Genomic DNA, 19,482 nt, shown 5'->3' on the forward strand with positions numbered 1-19,482 from the left:
CACGCACATGTCCCATGGACTTCCCAGATTGTTGATTTTAACACAGTAACACAGTTCAAGCCATAAGTAGTACCGTATTTTTCGGACTATAAGCCGCTACTTTTTTCCCACACTTTGAACCATGGTGCTTTTCTGTGGATTTTTCTTCAACCACCAGGGGGCTCTTTAGCAGGAGGTGAATCATTAGAAGTCAAAAATTAGAAATCGAAGAAAAACGTGCTAATTTTCATTTACAATATGCTAGCAGGAGGCACGGGGAGAAATGTTTTCAAACTCATACCCCCTCCTGGAAACCACATGAAGAAGTTCATATGACGCAACTTTTAAGTTGAAGGCTATCGATCTGGCAGTACAGATAGCCGCTGTGTAAGCTTGGCGTGAACGAATCCATGGTTCTCTTGGAGACGCAGGGCTGCGTCCTTCATAGCAGATAAATTTTCTTGTGGAAAACCGGGAGCGGCGATACCAGCGGTTTATAGCCCGGTGCGGCTTACATATGTACGTTTCCGGGTTTTTTATTTTATTTTTAAACTTTGTGGGCAAGGCTTATAGTGAGATGCACTCTACAGTCCGGAAAGTACGGTATCTAACATGTTAGAATGATATGGTAGCTAAGGGAGCTTATTAATTATTAATTCACTATCTGAATTAACACATTAAGAATAGAGACTCTTGTTTTATGCAAACATTATTAGGCTTTTCCCTATTTTGTCCTCTTTTTTCATAGGTGGAATTGTGCTGAATCCCTCCTTTTATGGAACATTTGGTCACACTGACACAATGGTCCATGAGATTGGACATAGCCTTGGATTATACCATGTATTTCGAGGTGTATCAGAGATTGACTCCTGCAATGATGCTTGTTTGGAAACTGAACCCTCAATGGAGACTGGAGACTTGTGTGCTGACACCAATCCCACCCCAAAGTGTAAAGAGTGCAATGATCCTGAACCAGGCAATGAGACCTGCGGCCATCAGCACTTCACGCATACCCCTTTCAACAACTATATGAGCTACACAGGTGAGCTTGGATCCACTTGTCAATTCTGCTTTTAACTTGTTTCAAATTTACAGCTAAACTGAAAAAAAAAAAAAATAATAATAACCATAGTAGAATTTGATGAGTATATACCTTGCATACCAAGCCATATGTGGAATTTTACTTTGGAAAAGCACTGAAAAAACTCAGCAGGAGGGACACACTTTTATGTTTCTTGATTTATACTACAGCCAGTTTTTTTCTCATTCTTGGAAAAAGTGATATAATGCTAAATATAAACAGATGGCTATCTTTATTCATGTGACGTGGGACATTAGAATGACTTAAAGCTTTTTCTTTTTTTTTCTTTTTTTAATCAAAACAAAGATCATTTTATCATAACAATTAGCAAAAATGTCATGCTGCCACTTTTATTTAAATATCATTTTGAGACTGCTATGCTATCTTATTTTGAAATTTAGTTCTGGAATGAAATTCAAAATAAACATATTTCTTGATAAGCAGTAACACATTGTCTTATAAGACAACTGCCACTGCCAAGCTTTTCAAGCTGAAATACACACACTGCATTGTGTGTATTTCACTGGAATTTCATGTGATAGTCCAAAACAAAGTAGTGCATAATTTTCTATTCACAATAAAAATATATTTGGCTTTCAAACTTGAAAAGATACAGCCTTCACTGCTATAAAGTGACTTCTAAAGCATTCATTTCAATGGGATTTTTATTTAGAATTAATAAAGTAAATTGGAGTGTATGCAAATGTTCACTGCAATTTTCAGATTTCTACTTGTTAAAAAAGATAAAGTAAAAGTATTTGTCAAAAACCATGTGTGATTTTCTTTTTACTTCAGAATTATGTGATGATCGTTGATATGTTGAATATTGCATCAATCCAAAATCTCACCGTCATGAACTTCCTTTTTAATCCTCAGATGATGCTTGTACAAATTCATTCACATTGAACCAGGTGGCAAGGATGCACTGCTACTTGGACCTTGTATACCAGAAATGGCAAACAAGCTTCAAATCTCCTCCAGTGGTGATGGCACCGCATGTAGTTGAGCAGCATCACAACTCTGTTACCCTGGAATGGTTTCCACCCATTTCTGGACACTTCTACGACAGGTGAAACAAACTACTGCCCAAAGGTTAACAAACAAATGCCTGTGCTATTAATGAGGTTACAAAAGTAAATATTCTTAATTGATTTCAGATGATAGAATTGTTTTTTAATGTTAGTGTCCTTAACAGAGACCAACATTTCCAAATAAAACCTTTTGGTTAACCTCCTACTTGTCACATATTTGCTGTTCCTACTATATTTACATATACTGTGTTAAGGTGTTTGAGGTGTTTTTGATCTGTATCTAAGTTGTTTTTTGTTCTTGCTTATTGGTTTCCTAGAGAAGTGGGATTAGTGTGTGATAAATGTACTGAGGGGAGAGTTCTACTGCAGTACGCCTCCAACTCTTCATCTCCAAGACCATGCGACCCTTCGGGACACTGGTCCCCCCGAGAAGCTGAAGGTATGTTTTTCACGTTACATGGCATGAAAGGTTTGCTATTGAAAGGTTGCTTTTTTGGCTAAACATTGAATGCCTGTTTGGAAAATTCATTAAAAGTTCTTACCAATAGATGACAGATGTGAGTCACTGTCTTCAACTGTTTTGCCAATTTCATTTTCAAAAGCAAGCACTGTATAAATGCAAAGTAACATCCCCCTTTAATCTTGAGTTTAAGAGCTGATTACATGATTTGAGGTTTATCTGGTGTTGGATTTCGGAGTTAATACGGCATACACAAATTTTGCGGACTGACTCGGACCCAAAATGATGACTCATTGGATTCATGACTTTTGGGCAGTGAAGAAACGTAGAAGGATCAGAGACGTTTGTAATAAGTATTTCAAAGCACTTTGAAAAATAAATCTATTTACACTGCAGATACAGACAGCAACACAATGCTTTAAAGAAATGTGCTTAGAAAAATATGTCTGATGGATACGTGATATTTTCCAGTATGGAAACCCAAGCAGAAGCATTGGGATGAATCTGGTGTGGGTTAAGCGGCTTTTAAAATCCTGCATTTGGAAACACATTTATTTGTACTGCACGCAACTAGCAACAGAGGTTTTATGTGCTGTGCCGAGCAAAGTGCATCACTTTAGTTTTGCACAAAAAACACAGCAATGATTCACTTGTTACTATGAAAGCTAGACCTTTTTGGTGTTGGCAGTCACGAAACTTCAGGGTTCATTCCCTGTATTGCACAGAAGTGAGCTCGGCACATGATTGCAATTCACAAATCTCTTTGGTGTCTTGGTATGTACTGGTCCTTTACAAAAAAAAAAAAAAAAAACAGAAAAGTTCAAATAGACAAAATTCTGTTTTGCAACATCTAGAAAGTCGCTATAAATTATAGACATATATTTTAGATGTGCCTCTTAAATTTTCATTGTTTTGTTTTTATCTAGAATTTTATTTAAGCACATCTTGTCTAAATTCTTTGCACAGCTAGCCAATTGGAAGGATGCACACATGTCCATCAGTACCGTTTGAATACACACATTCCTTCACTTGGTTCAGATGAACACAGATGGATGCTTGCATGTCCTCAACCTCAGCTTGGAACACATGGTGTTTTCAAACAATAAATGCCAATCTTAAAACTTTTTTTAGAGGTCTACGTCTTCTGGCACTTGTGTTAGGCTTGGAATTAGTTTTTACTAGATGTGGCAAATATTGTGTTTACGTTACAACATACATAGTGTTGATATGTACACAGAAGCACATGGTAGAGAATGAATCATGGTTGGGATAGTTTCATTCTCTATCCCAACCTATTTGGTCCTGTATGAAAAGTAATTGCCCCTCAATCTAGAAACGAGTTTTACCATCATTGATGGAAAAAAAATGCATTTTTTTAAACAACTTTTAAAATGCTGTGGAGGAATTGCTTATGCATATATATGGTTTTTATTTACATATGCAGAACCTTGTGAAAGTTTCCATCCCCTTGGCATCTTCTGTGTTTGGTTTCCACACAACTTGGAATTAAAATAGGTTATTTTAGGGCTTGTGTCTTTTCATTTACAGAACAAGCCTTCAACTTTGAACATTTATTTTCCTTGTTATTGTGAAGCAAACAACAATTAGGACAACATAACGATAATAATAAAATTCCAGTGTGCATACATATTCACCCCCCTGACATTCATTAAGTTATGGAGCCAACATTTGTAGCAATTACACACACACATGCCACTTTGCATAGGTTTCGATGAGCTTGCCACATCTTGCCACTGGGATTTTTGGCCAATCCTAAAGATAAAACTGCTCCAGCTCCTTCAAGTTAGATGGTCTCTGCTGGTAAACACCAACCTTCAAGTCGGACAACAGATTTTCACTTGAATTGAGGTCTGGGCTTTGAGTAGGCCATTCCGATACATTTACACATTTACCTTTAAACCATTTGAGCGTTGCTTTTACAGTATATTTTTTGGGTCGTTGTCCTGTTAATTAAACGGCAAACCTCGGTCCTACTTTCAAATCACTGACAGACTGAAACAGGTTTTGCTCAAGAATATATTTTTATTTGGCATCATGCATCTTCCTCTGAACTCTGACCGGTTTACCAGTCCTTGCCGTTCATAAACATCCTCACAGTGGTGCAGGATGGGAAGCAAAGCGGAACCATCAAGAGTTTGAATTAATAATGATATTTATCAATCTGTGACAGACTTGTTTAACCCTTAAGTGAGTTCTGATTTAATGAAGGTTGATTTAATGTGTCATATTCAGAATATTTAAAGATAGTAATGCTTCAATATAAATGCTTCTATTAAATGCCTCCTTAAGACTTTTCAGCAGGGTTGTGTCCAGAAGAGGGCCAAATGTGGGCTAGCAATAATTTTGGGGTGTTAAACTAAAATAAAGACCTAAGCTGTAAGCAGGACAGTTATAAACTTTATAAACCTGAGTGACTCACAAATAAATGACATTAACATGAATAAATAAAATATGTAAGTAATTCTTATAATTCGTTATTTCAATTAGTAACACAAAAGCTATAACTATAGCCGCAGCAGCTGTAATTTGTTGAAGGGTACGGAAAAAATTTATATCTATGATGTTTAAAATACAGTGTAAAATGCGCAAATGTTAGTGGTCACCACAATATCCACAACTAAATAGATACATATCTGCTGCTCAGGAAATATTCCTGCCTGTGAGACTCCTTTGACAAATACTGTAGTTGTACATCTTCACAGAATCGAGTGTAAACCTGTTTCTATGCAAATCACAGTGTCAGCCTCTCAAAATCAAAACATATTTTTATGTAAATCTGATAATGTTGCCTTTGCAGTAAGTAGAACGTGTGTACCACAGGCAAGTCTGGACATGTCTGACATGTTGTGAGTCTGTGCATGTGTGCGTGTGTGTGTGTGTGTGTGCGCGTGCACATAATGTGCTCCATTTCCCCTCTTGGAATGAATCTCTTTCCTTGCTCTAGCCTCTACTGGATAAACAGCTGCTGTTCTGCTGCAAATGTGTCACATATTTACTTACTTCCACTGGACATTTCTGTAGAGTTCATACTCAAATACTCCCAAACAAAAAACACTGACCACTGACATCACCTTATTTACAAAATAAACATATTGAAGTTTACATATCTAATACACATGTGTATCAACTTTCATATTTAAATGACAAATATATGGCACACAATGTTTAGGATTGCTAACCGGAAAACAACAATGTGGTCATAACAAAACAGGATATGATTGGATAAAGCCTACTGAAAAAATATATAAAGCCAATCCTGATGCAGACTGATGGGGGGCGGGGGGGGAGCAAAAAATAGATAGATAAAAAATTTTATACAGAAAGACAAATATGATGTAATTAAGTTAAATAAATAAACATTTAGAAACATACTAGGTGAAAACACCTCTTCAGATTTTGGAACAGGTGCCTAAAACATGAATCGAGGACAAACCGACCTTGAAATAAACACTTTATCAGGTCAACTTGCAAGACAAAAAGTAACATGAGTCTGGCAAAGAAATAAAAAAAATAAATAAATCCTGCAATCATGCAATAAATCATTTGTATAATTTGTAACTGAGGCCTAGTTTGAAACTAGAAGGTGGGTTTGAAATGTTTATTTTTTTGCTAACTGAATATAATTATACATTATATAATATATTCAGCTAGTTATTAGTCGAGTGTTGTCAGATAATACTTTGAGAGTACTTGACCACAATGGTACTCTCAAAGTATTTCCAGTAATTAGTTATAGAATGAAGTAACCAGAATACAATAGAAACAATGCTGAAGTTTAAAGAAATAATAACAGAATTTATTTGCTTTTAGATGTAAACACTTAATTAACATAATTTGTCGATTCTGACAATCAACTTGATGACATAAATTAACTTTTTCTGTGAACTAGATTAATGTCCGCAAACACTGACTACATTTGTAACTTTATCTTAACCAGTACTTTAAGTGTGCCGGTACAGTTAACTATTAGTCATGACGGGTCTCCTTAAAACATTAAAACCTCTCCAAAGCAATAAAAGAAACACAATACGATTAAAGTATAGGAATAACTGGAAAATAAATCTAAATTTAATTCTAATACACAATATGTTTAAAATGCAAACTGGTGCATAAACAATCAATGTATCATAATAAACTTCACTAGACTGATGAAAACCTGTAAATACAGTAAAAAAAATAAATAAATAAAGACGCACAATCATTTGTGTTTGATAATAAACTAGAGAAAGCACTTCCTGTTTCAGATCAGTTATAATTACCAAAATTGTATCTCTAGAATAAACATATATGACTTAAACAGCTGTTTGGCTTGTTGTTTATCCTTCCATATGGTTTGAAGAATAGTTTGCTGTAATGTTGGCCTAATCCTCCAGGCAGAAGTGGTGTGAAAATCTGGTTTATAGGTCTGTCCTTTGTTGTTCTCCTTAAGAGCTTTTAAAGTAATATGCTTGGGATCCTTGTTCATTTGGAGGACCAACAAGTATTTCAATGAGAATAACTTTAGCACCTAAACACTTTTATGCCTCTCATCTGGTGAACAGATGAACATGGTAACTCAAGCAATAGTTCTCCTCAAGGAAGTAGTATGCCAGAAGTGTTGCCTTAAAGTACTTCACAGGTGGGCTTCCAATTTACTTAAATGATGTGAATCAGAAGCTTACAAACCATATCATCATTATGTATGCTTTTCCAAAGTGTTTAAAGGCTTAGTAATCTAGAAAAGAGAAACACTTGGCCTGATTTAAAGTCACACAGAGAAGAAAAAAGGGTTATGCATCCTTTTATACAGTCTAAGTCTAAGTTAATGACTGGTTTCTACTGTAAGATACCCTGGGCATTGCCATAGGGTTAGGGTAGTACTATGCAATTTTGCTTGGTTCTCATTTCCCTTCAGTGCTCTGTCTGGGATTTCCCCCATTAAGCTTGATTTCTCGTTCTTTAGTTCTGCAGCAGTACCAATAAGCAAACAGGAGTTGTGAACAATGGCATCAAATTTCTGCACTGTTTTAGAAAAGCAGTTTGCCTTTGGTTGTAGTTTGGCAATGACAGTGAAAGAAGTGAACAAAGCCAGTCAGTCCATGTTGGCCACACTTGAAAATATTGAGCAACTAAGGTCAGAATGTTTAAGACATTTTATTGCTGGCAAAGATGCCATGGCCATGCTCTCCATGGGGTTGTTTAAAGTGCATGCAATTTCCAGAAAACTTCATCAAGGTGCCCATTACATACATAACAACTAAGCGGCAGTGATTGTGTAAAATCAGATTCATTTGTTTATAACTTCATCATCCAGCAAGTAATAATTTTCTTAATAGAAGGGGCTGGTTTTTCCCAGGATAACAGGAAGAAGCATTCATGAAAAAAATCCTTGTTGAAGTTGAATAAGGAATAAAATTTGCATGTTTGGTTTTGTGTGAAGCCAACTGTCTGGGAATTATGTGGAATTGCTTTTGCATGCAAAGTGTGCAAAACTACATGCTCTTAGGAAACCGTTTATTTTATCATTTTGGACAGCTATGACAACCATAACTTTTGTCCACATGCTGATGTTCTGTTACTTTACCAATACACTAATGGAAATTTTACCACATTTGCTTTACCATCTGCATTTGTTTTACTGTTAACTTACCAATTGTGTGAAATAACCTCAAACATACTAAGGATTTGTTGTTTGGAAATAAGCAAACTGCACAAGTTATTTATTAATTTACATGGAATGATATCTATCCTTTTCTTTTCCTGGTGACATTTTGTGGGTATACAACTACAAGTTACCACACTGATTAGCAGTGACCATATTCTCTCACTGACTGTGTATACATCAGGAAACCAAAGTAAAACAAACATTATGTCAATATAATGTTTTTTTTTTACAAAAAAGAACAAAAAAAAACAATCTTTTCAAATCTATGTCAACATGTTTGGGCTCGATTGTTGACTGCTATTAATATATCACAAAATATTCATGCAGCAAGGCAGTGATATCCAAGCATTAGTGTCTTTTACTGTTAAAAAGTGTTTCTGTGTGTCTGCAAAGTGTCTTTTTATTTATGACTATGTCAGTGCTAAAGGTTGGAGTGGGTCGATGTCTGTCTTTTAAGTGAGGAAGCGTGTAACATTGTGTGACAGTGAGTCATAGATAGTGAGAGCCAGAAGCAGACACTTCTTAGAAAGCATAAAGTGTGCATGCCCGGACATATTCTTGTTCTGTTTATCCATTCCACTCTTCAGACTGGTTTATAATGGGAGTAGTGGTACAACATTGATTAGTAATTTTACTTTGCTATTTATACATTAGGCAGTATTTGTCATGGTGTCAACATGAAAGAATTGTGGTGAAGTTTAAAAATACATTGGAAAGTATGGTCAAGTGCCCTTTGGCTGTAAGGTCAGTGCTGTGAGTTTTCCTACTCCCAATACAAAGAACGCATGAACATATCTTATCCATGCTTCAACTTTTACACGACTGCTAAGGACCTGTGTGGTAAATCTGACTCTGAAGGATTTGAACAAATGTTTGAGTTTGGGATTGGAAATGGGTTTATGAACCATGTATTTGTTAGAAAAAAATAAAAACGTTTCTAATGAGGTGTGTGGAAGAAGCACTGGGCAAGTCTAGCACAAACAAGGCAATGATAACTATGGTGAGATTAAGCTATGTTTCCAAATTTTACTGTTATGAGCCAATCTCTCCCACAGACAATCTCAGACTGTCCAAATCAACCTGAAAGATGAATTTGTGACCTTTTCATTGAGCAATCTCTATCACATAAAAAGAAATGCATGCTGATTTTGGTGATTTTTTTTTTTAAAGTTTAAGTATTTAATTACAATCAAAAACAAATGCCTCTCTAATTAAAGATACATAGAATCAGCCAGCTAGTAATCAGTGAAATCAAGACTTAAATATATTGTTAATCAATGGACTGCACAAGTGTTTATCTCCAGTCCTCAAGTGTCAGAGTCCTGAATGTGTCAGATATGTTCCTGGTTCCACACAAATCATTACAACAACTGGTCCATTATTAAGCCTCTGCACAACATGGTCACCTGCATTGGAGCTGTGGCACATCTGAAACATGCAGGACTCTTCCATTGGAGAAATGGAGTTAAACACCCCTGAGCTAATGTCTATTCAAATGATTTTCTGTGCTAAAGAAACATATCTAATAACAAATATTGTGACAGACCACTTGAGGTCTCCACTCACAGCTGGACTGGATTAAAAAAAAAAAAGAAAATAAAAAGATTTTTGGTAACTTACTGTTACTCTGTGTACCACTGTTCTTTGCGTTATTCTATGTTCTGTCATTCTGTACGTTATTCTGTATTTTAGGCGGTGTGCCATTACTCGGTGGGTGTTAGTTGGAGTAAAGTAAATGAGATGATCGAACCTAGCTCCGGTGTCATCCTTCTTTCTCCTCCACAATATGACAGCAACATTTATTTTCCATAGACAACTGGAAAAAGCAGGCTACTAAAAATATTTTAACTGGTTAAAATCTAAGATTTACCAACAGTTTACCAGTCACTCAGGAGCTTAAAGAAAGGACTTGCACTGATGAAAAGTTCAGTTCAGCAGTTTAATCTGAAAACTAAAAAGATAGGCGACGACAACATTTCGGAAGCACATTTGATTTATCTGCTAAGAACATCAGAACTGCCACAAAAGCAAGAACATAGCACCTTACTCTGGTCCTTGATGCTTTCCTACAGTGGTGGCCAAAGTTGGTCTTCATGGAACGGCATCCAGTTCTCTCCCTGGTGGTAGTAATAACCTTCTCAGCATGTCAGTATTCTTCATAGGCCTTCTAATGAGCCATCATTTGATCCAGGTGTGTTAAACCAGGGAGAGAACTAAAACATGCAGAGGCCAGCCCTCGAGGACCCACTTTGGACACCAGTGCTTTACTACCTCTCCCAGTCCTCCCAAGTCCTCCCCAATCCTTCACCACAAAACAGAAATTGACAATAGCTTCTGTTTGGAAGGTTGGATTCCAGCAAAACTTGAAGGGCTTTGCCAGATGGGCTTGTACTGAACTGGACTGAAGGTGATTGTGAAGATTTGCCAACATGTCACCTGGTGGATGGGTGCGGGAACAGTGTGAGCGAATTGACAATGGCAATGGGGTGGCACTCCTGGAGCTCCTGCGGTCGCCGCTGCTTACAGCTTTAGTTGTCTTTGCATTTTAGCTTTTACTACTGATACATAAAAAAACCCTTACTGACCCATTAGGTTTTCTTGATTTCTTTTCCTTACTAAACAACAACCTTAAATAGCAACTCCTGAGTATTTTATTGACTGACATCCTATTTGATTTTGACATGGATGATAAATTTCACCCCCCAACCCCATCATTTCATTTAAACAGAGATCACTCCATGTCTACATACCTACATTTTAAAAAGTATGTATACATGAAATCCTTAAACCAGATTCTCCAAAGCAAAACAAATAAACAGTAATTCTACACTAGAACCAGACTGCAGGAATCTGACCACAAAACCCCTTGCAGACAAGTTATTTGCTGCCTGATGAAGCATATTGTTCACAATAAGACACGTATTCCAGAGGTATAAAATAGTAACATTTAAAGATAGTCCAAACATCCTTAGCCTTTTTTAATCAATTGCTTCATCAATTATTCGTATTTGAACTTCAACTCTATGTTTCTTCTTTGCTCTTAAGTCTCCACTTAAAAAGAAGTTAATATTTTAAGTAACAGACACAGTGACAACAGCCAGCTAATAACTCAATCTTTTTGGCATCTCATGTTTTAGATCTCAGTTTTGATGATGACTCTTTGTCTACAAACAACCACATTCTTCAAATAAATCACAACTGTTTTGATACTAGTTCATATCATGTGTGTGTGGACAGGCTGGCTTGTCAATCAAGGATACATACTTGCTTGGCTGTGAAACAGTTTGTTTAGGTTACACAATGGATGACACCCCTGCTCTGTCTCCTCCTAAATCTCCAACAACATTGCCAACAGCGCCAGAGCAAAAGTTGGGCCCATCATAACAGCTGACATTACAAAATATTTTCAGTGGCTACAGCTCTTTTCCTTGCAAACTCTATGAAAATATACTCAGAAATCCAGGACTACATGAGCAGAGTGCAGCCAATCTCTTGGAGCACCTTAGCTCTTTCCCTTCCAGCCCCCTCTTTCTCCATCTTTTCTTTTTTCACTGACTCGCTTTTCTTTAATTCACCTTCACTCTGGCCACACACACACTTACAGTACGATAATAAATATGTTGAGATAATGTGGCTTGGAATACATTTTCAATCCTCACTTGATTAAACACTGGAATTTTGCATGGTGCCCAGAAATGAGGTTAGCAAATGGCTCCGATGGTTGCCAGCTTGGAATTGCTCAAAAGGAAAACGAGGGAGAACATAGTGTCTACCGCTTGCTGGCTCCTGAAAGTGCTTGATGAATGTTAGTGTACGTCACTTGGGATAATGCGAGTTAGCTGTGTGTGGACTCCAAATATGGCTGGAGTGTGACTGTTTGAGGTTGTAATGACTGCGCTGAAGTGAGAACCCTGCACAGGGCCCCTCTCAGAAGGTACACACCTCAGCTCTGCCTTTCCTCTGCAGATGGACTCACAATGAACTCTTAGTTTCACCTTAACCTTGATGTTGCAGGACCTTTAGAAACACCAAAAACATGAGTTAGTTCCTTAACTGTGCATAAAAGTTATTTTAACAGTTTAAGAAATATTTGAGATTCCTTCAATAAAGCAAAGTATTTACACTGCATTACCTTGCAAAGGTATTAATGACCCTTACATTTCTTCAAATTCTTTCACAATACAGCCACAAACAGTTTTAGGAGGATTTTTTTTTTTTTTACAGACCAAAACAACGTAATGCACAACTGTAATGTTCATTTAAATGTTAAAATGATAGATTGCTTATTTTTCAAATAAGAAAGGAATCTGACAGGTGTTTGGTGTATTTATTTTCAGATGCTTTTACTAATTAAAATTCAGTGCAACCAATTGCCATCAAAAGTTACCTAAAATGTAAATATAACTTACTTATGTGGAATTTAATCTTGGTATACAAATGCGTTCTGTGAAGACCTAAGTGGTTTGTTACAGAACATTAGTAAGCAAACAGCATCTTGAGAACCAATGAACACAACACACAAGGTAGGGATAAGGTTGAGGGAATGTTTAAAGCAGTGTTAGTAGTATAGCACAAGGGTCCTCAAACTGAAGCAGAGTCGAACATAAAGCCTGCAGGACACCAGGCCTTGAGGCCTGGATTTGAGGATCCCTTGTCTAGGCTAGCACTTCACCGATTGTTGAAAGGAAAGTATACAAAGTCTGTTGCAGTGTCTGTTTAACAGTGTAGGGGACAACTAACGTGTGGGAGAAGGTGATCTCGTCAGGTGAGACCAAAATTAAAATTTTGAGCATATAAACAAAATTTTGTGTCACTGAAAACCCACTCTCTAACTCATTATGAAACATGGTTTTCTGCATCATCCTGCTATGGTAAGGATTTTTTTTCAGGATGAAAGATGCAAGACTTGATGTATATAGCTAAAAAAAAGGGGCAATCCTGACAAAATAACACCAAAAAGCTGAAAAAGATTAAAGACAAAGGTGGTCATTTTTCCTTGAGAGAGACATCGACCCTAAGCATACAGGACAGAAGCTCTTGAGGACTGGACTTAGTAATCTCTGTTTTAGATAAAACATTATTCTTGTGCTAGAATGACCAAGACCCAAACTGAGTTAAGAATGTGAGGCAATGTTTAAAAATCAATCTTAGCAGGTGCTCTCTGTTCAGTCTGGCTGAGTTAGAGCTATTTTACTTAGGACAAAAAAAAAATCTTACTCTCTAAAACATCAAATATGGTAAAAACTCAAGGGGCTCAATTCCCATACATGCCACGTTTCTTAAATTTTTCACTTAAAACATAACTTTTCCTTCAACTTCACCATTATTTACTGCTTTGTGTTGGTCTGTCACATGACATAGCAATAAAAAAACCCATTAAACACATGTTATCTGTTTTGCAACTTATCTTACAGGTCCTCCAGATGTGGAGCAAGCTTGTGAGCCAAGTGTACGCACATGGAGCCCAAATGCAGGAACTGACCAGGGTGTTGTTGGCCTATCAGAGTGTCCTCCACAGGGTTGCATGCTTCAGTTGGAGTTCCAACACCCAGTGGTTCCCGATTCGCTGACTGTATGGGTGACATTTTTCAGTCCCGAGGAGAGCGCTCTGCCTGCTATCCACGACATCTTGCTTTTGACTGTGAGTGGAAACAACATTTCGCTGGGGCCCAGTAACGTCTTCTGTGACACTCCATTGACTCTGAAACTGGACGTGGAAGAAGCGGTGTATGGTGTACAGTTTTACACAATGGAGCAACACCTAGAGATTGACGCAACTTTATTGACGTCCAAGCCAGACTGCAAAGTTTGCAGGCATTGCAAACCACTTCATTACAATCTGTTGCGCCAACCACCCTTCACATTTGCCCCGAAAGGCCTGCAACTGATTGAACCTATCCGCCGATATACAGACAGGTGAGTTTGAGTGGTGGATTGCAGTCAGTGATGAGAGACTGAATGTTGCCAGCGTATTCTGTATTATTTTGTTTGCCACGGTCTCCAAATAACTTAAAATATTAAGCCATATTTTTTTTTCTATTACAGCTGTTTTTCCTCATTGTTTTCTATTAAAAGTTTAGAATGGCTGAGTGTTTATGATTTCGCTCCTGGCTTTAGTGTAGGGTAATTTTAGTCCTGTCAGTAAAAGGCGTTTATTTATCTGTGGAAAATATCCACTAAAATTTGCTCATGTAATAGCAGACATCCTTTTCAATACCCTCTGGAACACATGTGAGCCACCACTGCTTCTGAGCTTTCAGATCTGTTTTCCCAACATTTGTTTCCTAAGTCACAGGTCAGTTGTCGCCCACATTTGTGTTTTTTCCTATGTTCCATGAAGCAAGGGCAAACAGATGACTTGTTGAAGGTATTATCTGCACACTGCGGTGAGAATTTAGTGCTTTTCTTCCATGGAATGTGCTGACTTGACAAAAATTGTGCTATACATGGCGCTACTGCGTGTCATACCATCTTGCTGTCGTGCTATCAGTGAGATTCACATGAGGAGGAAAGTGCTAGATAAAACACAAAAGGGGTGGGTATGCACGTTATGCAAGATGAAGTGATGAAATCTAAGTTTCAAAAGTGCAGAACTTCCTGGTTGACTGGTAGTATCTGTGGAAGGTTGCCTCCAGTAAGGATGTATTTATTTGGAGGTTTTGGCACACTTTGCTGACTGTTGATGTACTGTAGGTAGTTTTACTACTGTGGTACATTTCACTAGCTGTGGTCGCATTCCAGTGGTAGTGGTCAGTGGAAATGGCTGTATATTTTTTTTCTTATGAGACCATGTGGGATCTTGTCTGTAAAAGCTTCAAGAGAAGCTCTGTAGTAAATAACTATAGCTGTATTGGGTATGAAGTTCCTTTTACACATTTCTTACAAAATAAAGAGTGTAGTACAGCGCTTTGCAGAAGTATTTATATCCCTTGAAGTACGACAAAGAACTCCGGTGTCCTATATTCTAACATTTTGTGATGGATCAACACAAACTAACACAACCTTTTGAAGTATCAGGAAGAGGAATCATGGATTTCAACATTTTTCTTTACAAATAAATATTGGAAAATATAGGGACATGCATTTCTGTTCATCTCCTCCAAATCAATACATTGTAGAATCACCTTTTGGTGTGAGAACAGCTGCACATCTTCTACTGTATGTTCCTGGCAGCCATTGTGAACGAGCTCAGGGTTTGTCACATAGGATAGATGGCATTGGTGAACAGTGATTCGTTAGGTCTTACCACAGATTCTCAGGTGGATTTATGTCTTTACTTAGAGTGGTCACTAACACATAAATATGCTTTAATGTAAACATTTCCACTGTAGCTCTGGGTTGTTTGTCAAGGATTGATGTCCTACAAAAAGGCGAGTCTTGTCCCCAATTTTTTTCCAGCATTCAGTTTTGGTCTAGTTTGACCAGTGGGTTTTCTGTGTTTTTCTGTAACTTTGTATGGTTTTTCTACTTGTCACTTCTACACAAACACCAGATTCTCAAAACTGAGGTGTGAATCTTTTTGAGGTACTAGGCGGTTCTTAGCTGCTTCTGTTATAAATGCTTTCCTTACCCAGTCTGTCAGTTTAGGTGGAAAATCATGTCTTGGTAGGTGTGCTGTTGTGCCTCACTCACTGTTTCCCTTTTGGGGTGATAAATTATTTATTGATTATCTGTTAGATGTTTAAAGCTTATAGCCTAACTCTTCTTTAAATGTCTCCACAATTTTATCCTTGGCCTCTTTAATGTATCCCTTGGTCTTTGTGATATTGTTTCTTCACTACCTTTACCAACAAAAATCACACATACAAGTATGCGTATGTAAGAACGAGTTGACTTTTGTAGACAGTCCATCAAGGAACAACTATAGAAACACATCCAACAATAACTGTGCAAGGTACCCTGGCTTAGTGATCAACTCAAGCACCCAGATAAAACCCAGGCCTTGGGATAGCATTTAAATTTACAAACACATTCCCCATCTCAATTTTGATTTATAAACCTCTTAGCTATGAAGCAATAGTACCAACTTTGACTTCGCAGTGCAACTCAACTCTTTTTTTTTATTAAAAGTGTTGTATCCAGATCACAGAGTAAAGGGAAATCAGACTTTAACCCACTGTATTTTACCTAACTCTTCTCAACTACATGTTTATTTTTAGAAAATGATGGGCGTACCCGTTGAGAAATTTCTTAAAGACATATCTATCATCTGGGTCCAGCTTCTGAAAATTTTTCGGTTGACCACACAGAGAGTTAATTCTTCCTGCAAAATGTTTCCCTGGGATTCGAAGCAGTGGATGAAAAGGGGTAAAGGGAACTGACCTCTTGCTGTCAATCCATTGGTCTTCATCTAAGCCGAAGCAAACAACAGGAGGAACGGCTAACATCTTGGCTCCTGTGGCCCCATCAATGAGTGGTGGTTTGTTTGGAATGGCCAACGGCTGGGAGGTCAGGGTGACAGAGTAAATTATGGTGCAGAGTTTGAAGGGTAAAGAGGAGACACTGAGTGGGTGGTTGTATCAGTTGGGGGTAAATTATTGCTTGGCTTGGGAAGGGGATAGGGGTGAATGGGAATGGGTGATGAAGGAGACATAAAGGGGTCAAGAAAGTATAAGGAGAGAGACCTCCCAGGCAAAAAAAAGGGACACAGGACAGCTCTTACACCTTCACATCTACTGCCCACTCTGTCTATATGAGGACTCCATCCTGGTTACACTCAAATCTTTCACATAATGTGCCCCATCCATCAAGTTAGAGACTGAATATATTTTCTTAAAACTAGACCTGGTGACTTTAGGGGCAAAGACATTGAACAATTGGTTAGTATGCCTTCCCCTTATTTTGTCCTAATGGTGGGATTGTGGCAGGAGCTATGTCTAACAATTTGTTCCGGAAGTTTTTAAAACTCTGTTCACCCTTTTAATTCTTCAAGCCTTCTAATTCTATTCGTTAGATCACTGTTTCTGTTTACCCTTTTAGGGTAAAAATGTGAGGAAACATGTAGATTGCTTTTGGGAAAGCAAAATTGGAGTCCCTTTATTGTTGGCTTTAAAGTCCACCTACCACCACGTAAATATGAGTGATTTTTCATTTGTACTGGCTCAGCTGAGGTAAAACCCAGTCATTTGCAGGAACCTGCTGAAGAAAGAACCTTCACCTGTTGCTTCCACTGCATCGCCAATAGATTTTATTGTCTGCTTTATTTTAAAAGCCCCTACAATTTTCAAAATAGATCATGTACGTCTCATTTGTATGCACTGATTGTAATTCAAACATATTGCTAAGAATTATGCCTTTCTTAATTGTAACTATGAGGCTTGGAGAGCAAGCAGAACTAGAACTTGTAGAATCTGATCACAGTGTCCCATGTAATTAAAAGAAACCACTGGTATCATTTTCCATCCTCCTTTATATAGAAATATTGATTTTGCGCTAAATGGTATCTTTCTCTTGTATCAGGCTTCTGAAGAATAAAGTAAACAGTATAACTATGTTTATTGTAGATCATATCACGGGCTGCGTAGAACATCTTTGGATTTCAAAGATATTATTAGCATCAGTAAGCAAACCTATCAGAAGGACTTGGACATGAGGTTTAAATTATTCAGGGTTCAAGAAAGATTAATATTTTTCAGAAAACAGTGTGTTTCTGTCACAAAAATTAGTGTTATTTCGACCCTACACCATTTACTCTCTCTACTCTCATAATTGTCTTTTATACCAGTTTGCCTCTTGATAAATTATACTGATTATGCATCAATTTGTACCAGTCCTGGGGACATTTTGCACCCACAAGACAACTGATGATTTAAAGCAATGTTCTATTATGTACTCATGGTTTTACGGTAATAAAATTGGGGTTGGTGACTCATAGGGTTTTATGTATCAGCAAGTGCCACTCCAAGTTTTTTTTGTTTTTTTTGGTTTCATTATGAGTCCTAGCCTGTCATATTTCACAGATATTGACTATCTCTAAAGTGTTCAATCCAAAGATATGAATGCTAAAAATTAGACAAAAAAAATTACCTCTAGTTAAACATGAAATTGGACAATTTTTCTGGGTTTTCCTACTTGTTAATCAAAATATTTAACTACCAGTGACAGTTAAGCTGATGCCCTCAGGTGTAATACATAGAAATAAAATGGTCCGTTTACAGCTATGAAATCTAAAGTTATATAAAATACTACACTCCTGTTATAATGCCAGATTTTTGTGATAAACCATATTTATCAGCTATTGTTCAGAATTAACCAACATATTCAAACTCAGGTTGTGCAGGATTAAACAGATTACTTCTGATTAATCCCAGTCCAACAGCAAAATTCAAGAAGCTGCCAGGTTCTGTGCAGTGCATGTGAAAACAACATTGTAGCTTCTTCGCTGGAAGCTTTTGCTAGTGAAGAAGTATAGCCAAGTCCAAATAAATTTTGCTACCCTCCATTTGAAGTCTCTAAAATATGTTTTGGTCCTGTGAGTTAGTTTATTCTTTTTGCAAAAGGTATTCACATTACCAAAGAACTCTACACCTACAGGAAGGCATGTTTGTAAAAGTATCATGGTTCGAAGCTGGTTTTCCTGAGCCTGAAGGGGTGGGGCTTGTCAATTTGAAGAGAATTATGAACTGTTCTAAAAACTGTTGGGATAAAACCTTCAGACATCCGCTAAAAAACTCAAGATGAAGAGAAATGTCGTAACGCATAGCACTGACACATTTATTAAAAATAACCAAAGAATGACTTAACAAGATTACAGTTTTACAATGGCCCAGCCAGAGTTTACAGTAGACCCGAGTTCAATTCACAATCTGTTTGATGAACTGAAGAGGCCTGTGCACAGGCAATCTTTGCAATCTGACAAATGTAGATTGTTTTTAAGCAAATACTGAATACATGGACCGCACTACAGCCAACTCTCAATAGCTGAAAGCCATGAAAAATACCATATATATATTAAGATGATAATATAATATGCACAGTGGAAACCATCTTAGCACTACCACAGAAATTAATATCTAGAGTTTTCCTTATTACCACTTTTGTGGGTACAGCCAATCAGTTCCAAAGAACATGTATGGTACTCATGGATTGGCTGCCTTCCTAAAGCTTTTCTCCCTCCAACACACATGATTTAATTTGAATGGTCATTAAGAAACTTCTGGAGAACTTGGTGACAGACTTGGGGAACAAAGTTAATCCGTGGAATCAAGTGTGTTGAGGAAGCTCCCAAAGAACAAGGATTGAAAATAAAAAAACAAAACCTGTGGGA

At 37.3% G+C, this 19,482-nt stretch overlaps 1 protein-coding gene across 2 annotated transcripts in view; it reads left to right on the forward strand.

The window, feature by feature from the left end:
* pappaa (pregnancy-associated plasma protein A, pappalysin 1a) overlaps positions 1 to 19,482 on the forward strand; it is a 98,781-nt gene that overhangs the window by 18,274 nt on the left and 61,025 nt on the right. For both annotated transcript variants that reach the window (XM_016680491.1, XM_007569584.2), the window contains exons 4-7: positions 728 to 1,021; positions 1,937 to 2,129; positions 2,409 to 2,530; positions 13,631 to 14,132. In XM_016680491.1, the coding sequence (XP_016535977.1) occupies positions 728 to 1,021; positions 1,937 to 2,129; positions 2,409 to 2,530; positions 13,631 to 14,132 (1,111 nt within the window). The remainder of the gene's footprint in view (positions 1 to 727; positions 1,022 to 1,936; positions 2,130 to 2,408; positions 2,531 to 13,630; positions 14,133 to 19,482) is intronic.

Source organism: Poecilia formosa, unplaced genomic scaffold (genome assembly GCF_000485575.1).
Source record: "Poecilia formosa unplaced genomic scaffold, Poecilia_formosa-5.1.2 Scaffold6, whole genome shotgun sequence".
In the NCBI taxonomy this organism is placed as follows: domain Eukaryota; kingdom Metazoa; phylum Chordata; class Actinopteri; order Cyprinodontiformes; family Poeciliidae; genus Poecilia; species Poecilia formosa.